Source organism: Pezoporus wallicus, unplaced genomic scaffold, assembly GCF_028554395.1.
Source record: "Pezoporus wallicus isolate ANWC-B61680 ecotype Strahan unplaced genomic scaffold, APGP_CSIRO_Pwel_v1 contig_8108, whole genome shotgun sequence".
Lineage (NCBI taxonomy): Eukaryota > Metazoa > Chordata > Aves > Psittaciformes > Psittacidae > Pezoporus > Pezoporus wallicus.
The window spans coordinates 2,375,414-2,387,423 of NW_026638088.1; the positions used below are offsets into that span (position 1 = coordinate 2,375,414).

Sequence of the window (12,010 nt, forward strand, 5' to 3'; positions counted from 1 at the left end):
CTTGGGAGAATCCACTGTAAAGCCTGCTCTGCGTATATGTAGTTTTGGTGCTCTTCACTTCTTGGCTCTAGCAATGTAGTTATAGGACCTTGAGGAAATACCAAGCTGACATCCGAGTATTTTCAGAAAGGAAGTTAAACATAGTTTGGAACATTACCGAAGGTATACATAATAATTCACCCAGCAAGGTTTGAGGGGACTTTTGTGCATATTAGACAGTTTTCAAATGCTTTAGGATTTTTGTTTGAACAGAGAAGCCATTTAAGACAACGTTCTGATGGTTTCCCTTTGATTTCCTACCAAATATCACAGCAAAAGAATCTGCCAAGAGGGAACTGCAAACAAGATCTTGAGTTCCTTCCCTTCTGAGTGGAACTTACCTGCTCCAAGGGATTAAAGGGCCTCTCCACTCATCCTGCTTCCTTAAAAGTAGACCAGAAGAACAGATGTTTGATTTTTGAGCTTTAAGTTAATTTTCCCTGCTGCAAAAGGAATTTTTACTCTTGCACAGCATCAAGTTCATTACTTAGTTGAAAAGAAAACCTCACCGTAAGACAGGACAGGAGAATCTTCGTACATGGCACTAGAAACAGATATATACCCTTTGCAAATGTGTGTCTTCTTTGACTTATTAAGCAAGTTAACATGGTAAAAAGGCAAAGAGAACATCTCACCAAATCTGCTCAGTTCATTTCTTCCTTGATTCACAGATAGGTGTAACAACACCGGTGTACCTGTTCATACTCTGATATGCAAGCTGTAATTTGGAAGGATGAATTTGTGCACTTAAAACTTCCTTTAAACTTTTGTGAAGGGAAGGTGTTCCTTGCGTGATTTTTGCAAGTATTAGCAAAGCCTTAGCTTTTAGGAGAGAAGAGCTCACCTTACCAGAAACAACTGGGAAGAATTCATTCTTAGGAGTCAGCAAAACTGAAACGAAGATATGCAGTTCCTGGGGTGAAGCTGTCTGATATAATTGTAAGAATTAGGAGGCATCATGAGACATTTGTGAGACTTGGGTAGAGAAGGAAAGGAAGGATGTGTTTCTGCATGCTTATAGACTTGGGAACTCCTTGCCAAAGGGAGTTTGAACCCAAGTTCGCATGGGTTCAAGTGTAGATTGGGCATTCATCAGTACAAAATCCCTTGCAGGCCATTAAATATAGGGAGTCCCTGAGCTGCAAATAATCAGAGGGTGGAAAAGAACATGAGAAAGTAAATATGTGACCTGCTTTGATTGTCCCTTGTTCATCTGCTTATGGCCTCTGTAAGAGAGAGGACAGTGGATAAGGTGGAGCATTGGTCTGACTTAGTACAATGTTAAACCAAAGGCTTCGCCAATGTAATGCCTCTTCACCAAACTTTTTTGCCTTCAGAAAGGCAACAGGGTTTCATCTACACAGACAACCCAGTGTCTTCTCCAACTCTCAACTCACTCTATTTTTCTGTAATGTTGGGGCCTGAACATTATATTTAGCCTGACTGGAATTTGGCAAGTAACTTTCCTTTTAACATTGTTTTTTGTCTCTTCATTGGACAGTTAGATTGTCTGGGGATTTTATTCAGCAGAATGCATTCCCATAAATATATTTAAAATAGACAGAATCACTGTTCGTATTTAGGCGTCTATTCAGGCTATTTGAATTTAGATCTGAACACGCAAAAAAACTGAACAAGGGAGAAGATTGCATGGGGGATTTTCAAATGAGAGGAAGCCTAAAAATGCATTGAAAGCTTTTGGATGTGGAAGGACGTGGCATTGTGGACAGTTGCAGTGGAGAATATAATGCAACAATAAAATCATTAAAGTACTTCAAGTTTGGAAGTAATCTGGGTTCTTGGCTTGCATTGCATTTAATAGCTTTACATTTATGGGAGCCACTCCAGTTTTTAAAGGCAGCTCCAGCCTTCAGACTGATTGCACTTACCACCCCAGTGAAACTGCAACCCATTAATTTTTTACCGAAAGGATCTTCCTAGTTTGTCAAACACATCAAGTGAACATTTTAGAGAGTGCAGACCACAGCAGTATGAAAACCAAAACTTTATATGGAGAGAGAAAATGCTGGTTTAGCATGAAATAAGGGTCTGGTTCTGTTCATAATTTCATTGCCATGCAAATCTCCATTAAAACCAGAGGTATCAGATACTCAAACAGTCAGGCAATACCAGGACCTACAGAAGTCGCTTGGGCTGTCCCGTCACGGAAAGGCCTGCAGTGGTTTTCCTCCAGGATGGAGAACAGCACAGGGGACCCCATCACCCCTCTCCCTGAGCACAGCCATTGCCGTCCTGCCTGGCAAGGAGCAGCCCAGTCCCCTCCGTTTATACCCCCATCATTAAGACCAAACCTTTCCGGTGTCTAAACCCAAACTCTCGCTCTCTAAAACGTTCGCACATTTCTATGTTAAACATCTGCTTAGGTGGCTCTGAGACAGTGTGTTTTGGTGTTGTTCGTGTGCAATCTAGTGCCGCTTCCTCAACGCATGTGTCCCTTCCCTTCACAGCCTACTCGACACCCAGCACCTCCCCCGCAAACCGATTCGTCAGTGTTGGACCACGGGATCCAAGCTTTGTAAATATCCCTCAACAGACTCAGGTGGGCCGCTTTCGACTTCTCTGTATGCCTGCAGCCTCTCCTCCTTCTTCAGTGTGTACTCTAACGTGTCCCCGCGGAGCCAAGCTGCATTGCCGCTGTCACTTCACCCACATGGTCTCAGTAACTACAGCAAAATGTCACTTGCAGTTTGTTTTGTCTGTTGTGGTTTTTTTGGGCTTATGTAGTAATAATGCTGCTTTCGTAACTGGAACGAGCGCTTTTGCTTGCTAAGGTATTGGCTTCTAGTCGTCGTCCCCCCCCCTCCCCCCCCCCAAGGACTGGGTTTTGCAAAGACTTTTGCTCCAACCTCTAGCCAGTGCATTCCATTGCATATGCAACAGAAGCTCAGAGAGAGCCATCAGGTAACAGCACACCTTAGTCCCCCAGCAGAGACAAGGGGAGACTGCTCCAATGACTTCCATGTAAAAAAAAAAGTCAGACTCAAAGTCCTGGTTGGCCATCTGCATGGTGGGCTTTGAGCGAGCAGGAGATTTTATAATTGAGAGCACATCTGTTTCCTTACAGAAAGAGGGAAAAAAAGTCCAGTCGAGGCAGGCCTATAAAGCTGGGTTAACTGAATTCATAGTCCTGCTATGGTCAAATCAGAAGCTCAAGTAAACATTTGTGTTTCTTTAGGAGAAGGACGAGGTTTAAATGTGCCTTTTTTCCAAGCTGTATCAAATTCCCAGGGTCGATTAAGAAAATAGTTGTTGGCAGTTTTGTTAGCAGCTAATTTGAGCCAGATGTGGAAAAAATTAAGTCTGTGCTTAATATCACGTTATCATGGGGGAGAAGATATAAAGAAGTGAGCAGGACTAGTGCTTCAGGACCACTGTAGTTTGAACCGATTGCTCGACTCTGTTACAGTTCTGTTAAAGGGCAACAGCAAGAAGTATTTGTAATTTTGTTCTGAGCTGGTTGAGATGACTAAAAAGTGGTAATTCAAATAATTAGGAAACTGGGGAGTATTGCTCTTGGCTCTTGTAAGTTCTTACCTGCATCTGAATAATTAGTGTACAGATTAATGGCTCTCCCATGTCACAGTCCAGGATATGCATGAAGACAGACTCCTCGTTGAGATGGCTTAAGCACCTGTGCTGTCAATGAAACACAGGTCACTCATTCCCAAAGATTTTCAGTTCACAGGGCTGCAACCAGATGCCTGGGAACACAATGTGTTTTCTTGCTATCTGTTCTTTGTGTACGATTTGTTAGGGGCTTTAGTTTATAGCTCTGTCGACAGCACAGGTTAAACTACCTCGAATCTCAAACCCTCGCTGCATTAAATAGGGTCAGAGAAAGTACACCAGCAGCACAGAGCAGGGTTTTAACCCATCAGGTTCTGATTTTTGTTTCATCCCTTAACAAAATGCAGCCTGCACCCCACTTTTCAGGCCTCTTCCTTTATTTGTTTCATGTCCGTGACAAGTTTTTGTGCGCTTTCCCATTTTAACTGTATTTCTCCAGTCGTTTTGAAAACAACAGGAATACACAGCAATACACTGAAATTGGGAAGCAGGAATGTTAGGATATACTGTTAAAGTCCTTAAGCATTTGGTCTTTTCCTTCATAGCTCAGGAAACTTGAAACCCTTTGGAGAATGCTACTTACCTTTTCCAGAAGGCTTGAAAACCTCCTAGTTGGTAAATTGATTATGTAGTAAGGCACAACAGTATTAAGTCTCCAAAATATTGTAAACCTACTTGCATCCTGCAGCCTAGGTTTCCCAGATAAGTTTGTTGACTGTAAACTTTTATCCTCTTTATTTATGACTTAAATCATTTTAAAGTGCTCTAGCCTTACCTTAAGTGCTTCTATGTAATGCAGCATAGTGAATAACAATGCTGTACAGTGAAAAACAATACTCAAGCACAGCTTTCAATTAAAGTCAAGCACGCTGCAGTGGGTAAGGAGACTGACTTCCAGTCTCTGACTCCAGCTGCATCTCCGTGCTTCTATCCATCATTACACCACCACAACCCACTTGATACTAAATATATAATTTATCAGTGAAACTCACTACTTATTCATGAAACAACTCTGAAGTTGACTGTGTTTTAAATTAGAGAAGTGAGGTAAAAACACTTAACTGCAATGATTTGGGATTTACTTAGCGTTCCTCTACACAAAGACATGCTTTTGTACTCTTTTTGCAGGGCATTAGTGTGTAGGACGATCATTTAGGATATTTTCAAAATGAAAATATAAAAACTCATAGGACTGTGTTATTAAAAGCAGCTGGGATGGCTGCTTTCCATCAGGAGTTTTATAGTACCTTCAAAATCAGGCTAAGAAATGGGTCCTGAGGACCACTAACTGCCAGGCCACACAGCTCCCTTAGACAGGAGGAAGCAGTGAACACTCCGAGCTTCTGAAAGTCAAGTTTAAATATAAAGGTTAAGCAACTCTTTACTGCTGAAACAGCAAAATAAAAATGAAGACTCTATCTGAACCTCTGCTTTTTTATTACTGCAGCCCAGGTACAAGCTATAAGAAAACATGATGCTCAGCTTCCTGGTGGTTCTGATTTTCTCTACCAATTGGCAGCTCATCTGACTGCAGGCACTAGTTACACATCATCATCATTAGTCTTAAAATGCTGCAGAATTGAGTCTGTGCACAGGGATGTGACAGTGCCATTCAGCAGAAGTCACATTTCCCATACATGGGCATTCACTGAACACTGGAATAAAATGACAGACAAATGTACATGGCAGGGTTTGAGCAAGAATCGTTCTGTCCTGGGCTGTTTTTAAACAACCAAAAACCAGTACATGCCTTTCTTAATGCGCATTATAAAAATTAGCAGTAGACATTTCCATTAGCAGCATGTTCTGATTTAGGTCACACTGCTTCACATATAATCCCTTAAAGGAATTATATAGAATTTCTATAGCATTTTATTTAGAAAAAGGCTGCCTTCTTGTGTCAACAAATCAGGACGACAACTCCATGACAGAAGAGACCAGGAAATAAACTGATTGAACTCAGTAGTTCTGATTCAGTAGCAAAAGCCCCAAAAGGGCTGTTGGCTTTGTGTTGATTTAGCTGGTTTGGTTTTTCATACACTGCCTCTGCTCACCCCATCCATCACTCTGCCACTCCCGCGGCTCACCACATCATTGTCCTGCCTTGGGGGGGTATTTGAATCTAAATTCCTGTTTGAGCTATTAGAAGAAGCACTTGACTTGGCATCCTCTGTCTATGTTGACAAAAAGGCACAGGTGTGGTAACCTTTGCTTGATAAATCATTTACTTTTGCTACTTGACTCGCAAGCAATATGGGGGCATCAGCTTTTTAACTGCCTTTTCCATATGCAAATCAGAAATACAGTATGCCTGGGGTACACAGTCTTCAGTTTCAAAAGCAAGCTGGTCTAGATACCTCATGACTAAGTAATAGATACTTAGTCTCTCATATTGCCGAGGACTTCTAATAAGGAGAGCAGCAGAGGAATGGGAAAGTACCATCACATTAATTAGGGACTAGCCTATCAGTAGCAACCACACTAATAAAGAATAAAGGGTTCTCAGTTTTGGCTGGGTTTTTTTTTTCCTAACCAAGTGATAAAAGTAATAGTGAAACACAGGATATGTGCTCAGAGTGCGTGCAGCTGGTAACACTAAACTAGCAGCCTGCTCTTTGTGACCAGAGTTTGCGTTGTCACTCGCCCCTCTAAACGGTGTTTGCGCATCTCTAATGCCCTCACTTTGCTCTATAGTACAAAATTCCTTTAGGGATCAGCGTGCTGTATTCAGTGCTGCAGCACCACTTCGCACTAAGCATTGTTTACTAGGCTGAGTCCTGTTTGCCACCTACTTACCCTACATCTTCCGGGAAATTGTACTTTGGATGCTAAAAACAGCTCCCGAGCAGCACATGCCTGCTCCATCGAATCACTCCTACCTGCCAGGAGCCCGCGTGCTTCACACAGTAAGGTTATGAGGATGCACAGAAACTGCCTCCCAGTGCAAGCAGCCAGGCAGAGGATCAACTGCTTTGCCACCTGTGAGAAACTAAATAGGTTTCTTCTCTGCTGAAGAGAGAAAGTGTATAATGCACTCTCTTGACCAGGAAAAATCCCTCTCTCTGATGTAATAATGCTTTATCTCAGATCCATCCCAGTTACTTTCTAAAAGTTAGTTGTAGCGCAAACCCAAATATTTATTCCCTTGTCTTTCTCTAGGAAAAGATAAAACTCTATTCTAAAATTCTGTTTTAAAATAGACTATTTACCAGGGCCTGTAGGGACAGGCCAAGGGGAATGGCTTTAACCTGCCAGAGGGGAGACTGAGATGAGCTCTTAGGCAGAAGCTCTTCCCTGTGAGGGTGCTGAGGCGCTGGCACAGGGTGCCCAGAGAAGCTGTGGCTGCCCCATCCCTGGCAGTGTTCAAGGCCAGGTTGGACCCAGGGGCTTGGAGCAAGCTGCTCTAGTGGAAGGTGTTCCTGCCTGTGGCAGGGGTTGGAGCTGGATGAGCTTTAAGATCCCTTCCAACAAAACCTTTCTACAGTCACATCATGGATAACAAGCCAAGTCTTGTCTTTTCACACTTTCCCTGGTAGGGCTCTAAAGCCATCCAGCTACAGCGGTGCTTTAGATAGTGTTCATCCTTTATAACACAAAACAATTAAAACAAAAGGGCCATAACTCATCTAGCACAGTGCAATAAAATGTTAAGAAAAACCTCAAGAGTCAAACAAGCTTATCGAGGCAACAAAACATGTATGGGAACCAGGAAGCTCAGAATCACAGCCGTGCTCTTGCTACCAGCCTGATAAAGGCCGGGTACAAAGCGTACACTGCAAAACACACCTATAAAAGAGTAGTGCTGCCCTATAGTAAGTTGGAGGAGAATTACTGAAGTTTAGCAAAATGTATGTGGTATCAGGAAATTGCTAACTTCTTTAGATCTGCTCCTGCTCTCTGCCTTTCCTGAATTAGACAGTGGTATCTTTGTAGCTGTTTCTTTTAGGCTTTTTTTTATCTCTAAAAAACCACTTTATGCCTCAGGTGTGAACACAAACCTAATCGTACAATCCCTTTCTTTTCAAAGAGACAAGGCAAAGGCTGTTTCACTTCCCCACAGCCCTTTTAGAAAGCGAAGTGCAACCTGCAGTTTTTCACTGGCAGCACTTTAAAACAAAGGGCATGGGGAAAAAAAATGAGCTTGATGCTGTGTCCTGTAGGTTAGCAGATGTGAGCTCTGCCAGACCAGGGAGGGAGGCAAATTCCAGACTGGATGATCCTTCTGTGATAACAGCCAGTCACTGCTGCCCAGACACTGAATGTGGAGGAGCATGGCGCAGGTGATGCCCCTCACCGTGGCTGCAGGCAGTGGGCAGTGGGAAGCAGTCTCGCAGGTAGCAGGGCCCCAAAGCACACAGGATTCATATAGATCAAAGCCAGCACCTTGCACAGGAAGCTAACGCAGCTCCTCCAGAGCTATCACTCCTGCTGCCGAAACCGCGTAGCTGCTTTGTGCCCAGGTTCCATTGCCACCCTATGGAAGAAAGAAACCAGTGCACACAGTTTTTCTTATGACCAGTAAAACACGTGCCTCGCTTCACAGGGCTTTTCCATTTCTGCTTCTCGCTGGTCCCCCACCACAGCGCCCTGCCCTTTGCACTGTCAGAAAGGGACACAGAGCTGCCAGGATCCCGCCCAGCTCATGTGGATGTGCTTTATTAATGGGTACCACAAGCTGCCTGTCCTTTTCTGCCTCAGCTCCCTTCTCTCTCGTGTTTCCCAGCACTGCAGCCTTGCTCTGCTCAGACAGGCAGCACCTCCTGGCCCGCGGGGAGGAAGCATAAGGTCAGGATTTCCTGGTATTGCTGCCGTGTGGCAGTTCGTGCTCAGGAAAAGTGGCTTGTACATGGCAGCGGACGTGCGGAGAACATGAGAGGCTGCAGGAACAAGATCAGGCCTTTTATTTTGGGGGTTCTGAGCAGAACTATTTATAAGGCAGGTCAGCACTACTTATTGCTTAGGTTCCTGCCCAGGGTAAGAATACTTAACCTCGAGGCTGAATGCACTTGTGTTTGAGCGTGAATGAAGATGAAGAAGGCTAATTTGGAAGTATTTGTTTAAATCAGTGCAGCCCCCTGAGAATTACATATTCCATAAAGTAACCTCCCTAGGCCATCATGCATGGCTTTGGAAGAAACCCAAGCTGCAAAGCAATTCTAAGCAGAGACTTGACTGCCCTTCGGCCTATAGAAGCAAACTTAGTAGCAGGTTTGCATGCAGGAATAACATCTCCCTCAGGTAAAGCACAGAAACTAGATATAAAAATGCTGGTTTTGGGGTGTAGGACTGCTACTTCCTAGAGCTGCTGAAGCTAGAAGGATCTTTCTGCTTCCAAACCCAGCAATGGTTCCCACATCAGCAGTGGGAAGCGAGGGTTGCTCTCCTCTGTCACCCAAAGGATCACCTGAATTTTAGGTTGCTCCTGAGCCTATGTGGGCCCTGTACCCTCATGGGTGACTTTCCCACTAGACATTTACAATGCACATAAAAAATGAGAGATCCAAAGCAAGAGACCAGAAACAGAACCCTTAAAATAAACATTTGAGCATGTGAAAAGAGAAAGTTGCATATGTGCCCACTTAATCTATAGCAATTGCCTGGGCTGAAGGCCACTGATGGGCCCACTAGATGGGCTCTAGTGGGCTTGAGCCCTATGATGCTGACAGAAAGTTTTGATCTGTGAGCAAAAAGTGGTTTGCTGCAGAACCAGTGGCACTAAGCTACTGATATGTGATCTGAATGTTGGTGCTGTCTTTCATCTTCCACCCTGGAAGCAGTATAATGGTCTGATGTTGAAGGTGGCCTGGAGACGGCTCCAGAAGTGTAGAATAAGTCTAGAGAGAGTGTGCAGAGAAATGCAGTGTCTCTGTCGAGCATCAGCAGGTCTCAGATATTGGGAAGCTGAAAGAAGGCTTCAGATCCTGCCTTTGCTTTGTGTTTGGGCATACTAAACTCTTCCCTTTGGTTGAAATTAGTCAAGCAAATGTTGGCTGAAGCCTTCACTGCGCTAAAATTGATGTGGTTCCACCATGATGGGAGCAAAGAGCCCGCATGCAGTCATGGCGCTCTTGATGTGCCCCTGATCACATAATAGCTCCATAGCCACACTTTCCCAGTGCAGCATGAATGTGAACGTGCTGCTCTGATCACAGTTGCTAATGACAGTCCAGAGTGTGCTCCACAGAGAGGAGATACAAAGGTGACCAGAAATCAGGGTCACTCCCCAGCTCCCATTCCCATCACTGCCTGCTCAGCTCAGCGCACAAAGCCCGTTTAATTGAGCTTTTGCACAGAGGGGCAGTATGAAATTTCACTCTCAGATCAGCTCTTAAAAAGCAGCAGTGAACAGTAGACCTCAAGAAGAAAGCACATATTGCACTATAAAGGTAAAGATTCATAGAAGACTTCCCAGGACCATCATGTGGCCTTAGCTTCAAAGTGGGTTGGAGCCAAATCAATCCAGAAATGCCTGGGTTAGTCCTCAGCAGGGGGGATCCTTTTTCCTGTGCTTTTTCTCCCTCCCCCTTGCAGGCTCTGCCGAGCAGTTCAGACTTTTTTTTGTGGAATCTCACACTAAGCATCCTATTTCCAATAGATATTACATACAATTACTTCCAATGGACATAGACGAATTTTCCGATCTAAGCAATTAAAGTTATTGCATTTTTTCCCCTCTCCTTACAATAAACAGGAAGCCTGTGCGTAAGGAACCCTTTCTGTGGGTTTTATGGCCATTACTTATGCTCCACAGTGGGGGAGATGAGAGAGAAGAAGTAAGCGTGGGCCTGGTGGGAAGAGTTGGCAAATGCAGAAATATGATGAATGAGCTGGAGAGATTTAATTTCTTACTAAATTCTCTACAAGCTGTGTAACCTTTCTTTAGCTAAACAATTACTCTAAAAGGCAATGATTTTCTGTGTTTTCATTGAAAAGTCTTCATACTAACAATGGCCTATGTTCTCCTTCTTGAAGAACTTCTGCCAAAAACCAGTTTTCTTTTTTCCATTCAGCAGGAAACTTTCTTTTATTTTTATTTTGTCAATCTCCTATTCCCCGCTAACATGGATTTACAAGGCCTACCACTTACTGCATGGGGCTGAGAAGAAGCTTCCCCTCAGGCCAAATCATTTTGGTCCATCTCCTTTATAGGGATTCTTACGTCTTCCTCCCAAGAGGAGTGCAGCCACTGTCAAGAGACATAATACCAGACCCAAGTGACCATTTAAGCTGACAAAAGTGACAGTTCCTATGTTCAGGTATAGAGTCTATGGAAGGGAACCCCCAGATTTGTTTTTCAATGGACAAGCAGCAGGTCTTGCTGTTGTGGTGGGTGCAGTCAAGACAGGGAGCAGACATTGACTTTGGTGTGGTCGGGGAGAGTGTCATCACATCTTTAAATTGGGGCCAGTGCGATTAAACCCGAGTGGGTGCTGAGGCACATTGAACCATAGGGTCCTGTGACCAACTGGAGTATTGTAAGGTCTTTGGAGATGCAGCATGGCAGAGCACTTTCCTCCTGCAGAGCTGCACGTTTGTGCAGATAGACACAGGCATAAGTACACACACACAAATCAAACATGCATAAGGCAAGATTATAGTTATGTGCCTCTTACTGCTTTGACTTGACTTGGCCGATTTCCTGGCCACCCCACGCCCTCCCCAACCTCCACTGCAGATAATGCTGTATTGGATTAGTCTGCCTCGCTGCTGCATCAGGTCCCAGATCGATTTATTGACTCTGTCAGAGTGGCTAGTACAGTAATTGTTACAAGAGCAGAATAGAAAGCAAGAATGTGTCCACATAAAATATAAAAATGACGTTTTGTTCGTTCTTTCCTCTTTTGCCCTATAGATCTTTATGTGTTTACACAGTGGAGAGCACTTTACTTAAGTTAATCAGCTCCTTCTACATTATTAATTGCGACAGTTAGGGTGCTACACGGTGGCAAACGTATTATTGAAAACATTGATCTCACGCTCACGGTGTGGACCCAAGTAGTTTTGTATTCCTTCCCTTCTTTTGCAACTGCTTTAGGGTACTATCAAGTCACATTTCCCTGACTGACAATACACCATCGATACCATCGATTTCAGAGAGGGGCAGAGAGATGCACATGAGAAACGAAGGAGTGCGCAGAGATCCAGCGCATTCCGTAGGCCTGGAAAGGGGTTGTTGGAAGTTGGTAATCACAATAATTACATGCCTGGCCTGATTTCTCTGTTCTGTGAAGAGTAACAGTTGAAGGGCTGAAGTTTTCCAAGTGCTTAAGATCTTCAGGGATGGCACAAGGAGACCTTTGGAAATGTGTGCAGAATGTATACCCTTAAAAGAACAAAAGACATGCTGACTTTTTACAAGGGTTTTGGAAGTGCCTTTGAAAGA

At 43.9% G+C, this 12,010-nt stretch overlaps 1 protein-coding gene across 15 annotated transcripts in view; it reads left to right on the forward strand.

The window, feature by feature from the left end:
- NFIA (nuclear factor I A) overlaps nucleotides 1-12,010 on the forward strand; it is a 359,817-nt gene that overhangs the window by 328,420 nt on the left and 19,387 nt on the right. For 13 of the 15 annotated variants that reach the window (XM_057409345.1, XM_057409352.1, XM_057409348.1 and 10 more), the window contains one exon: nucleotides 2,508-2,599. The exons of the other annotated variants lie outside the window; for them this stretch is intronic. In XM_057409345.1, the coding sequence (XP_057265328.1) occupies nucleotides 2,508-2,599 (92 nt within the window). The remainder of the gene's footprint in view (nucleotides 1-2,507; nucleotides 2,600-12,010) is intronic. 15 annotated transcript variants of the gene reach the window in all.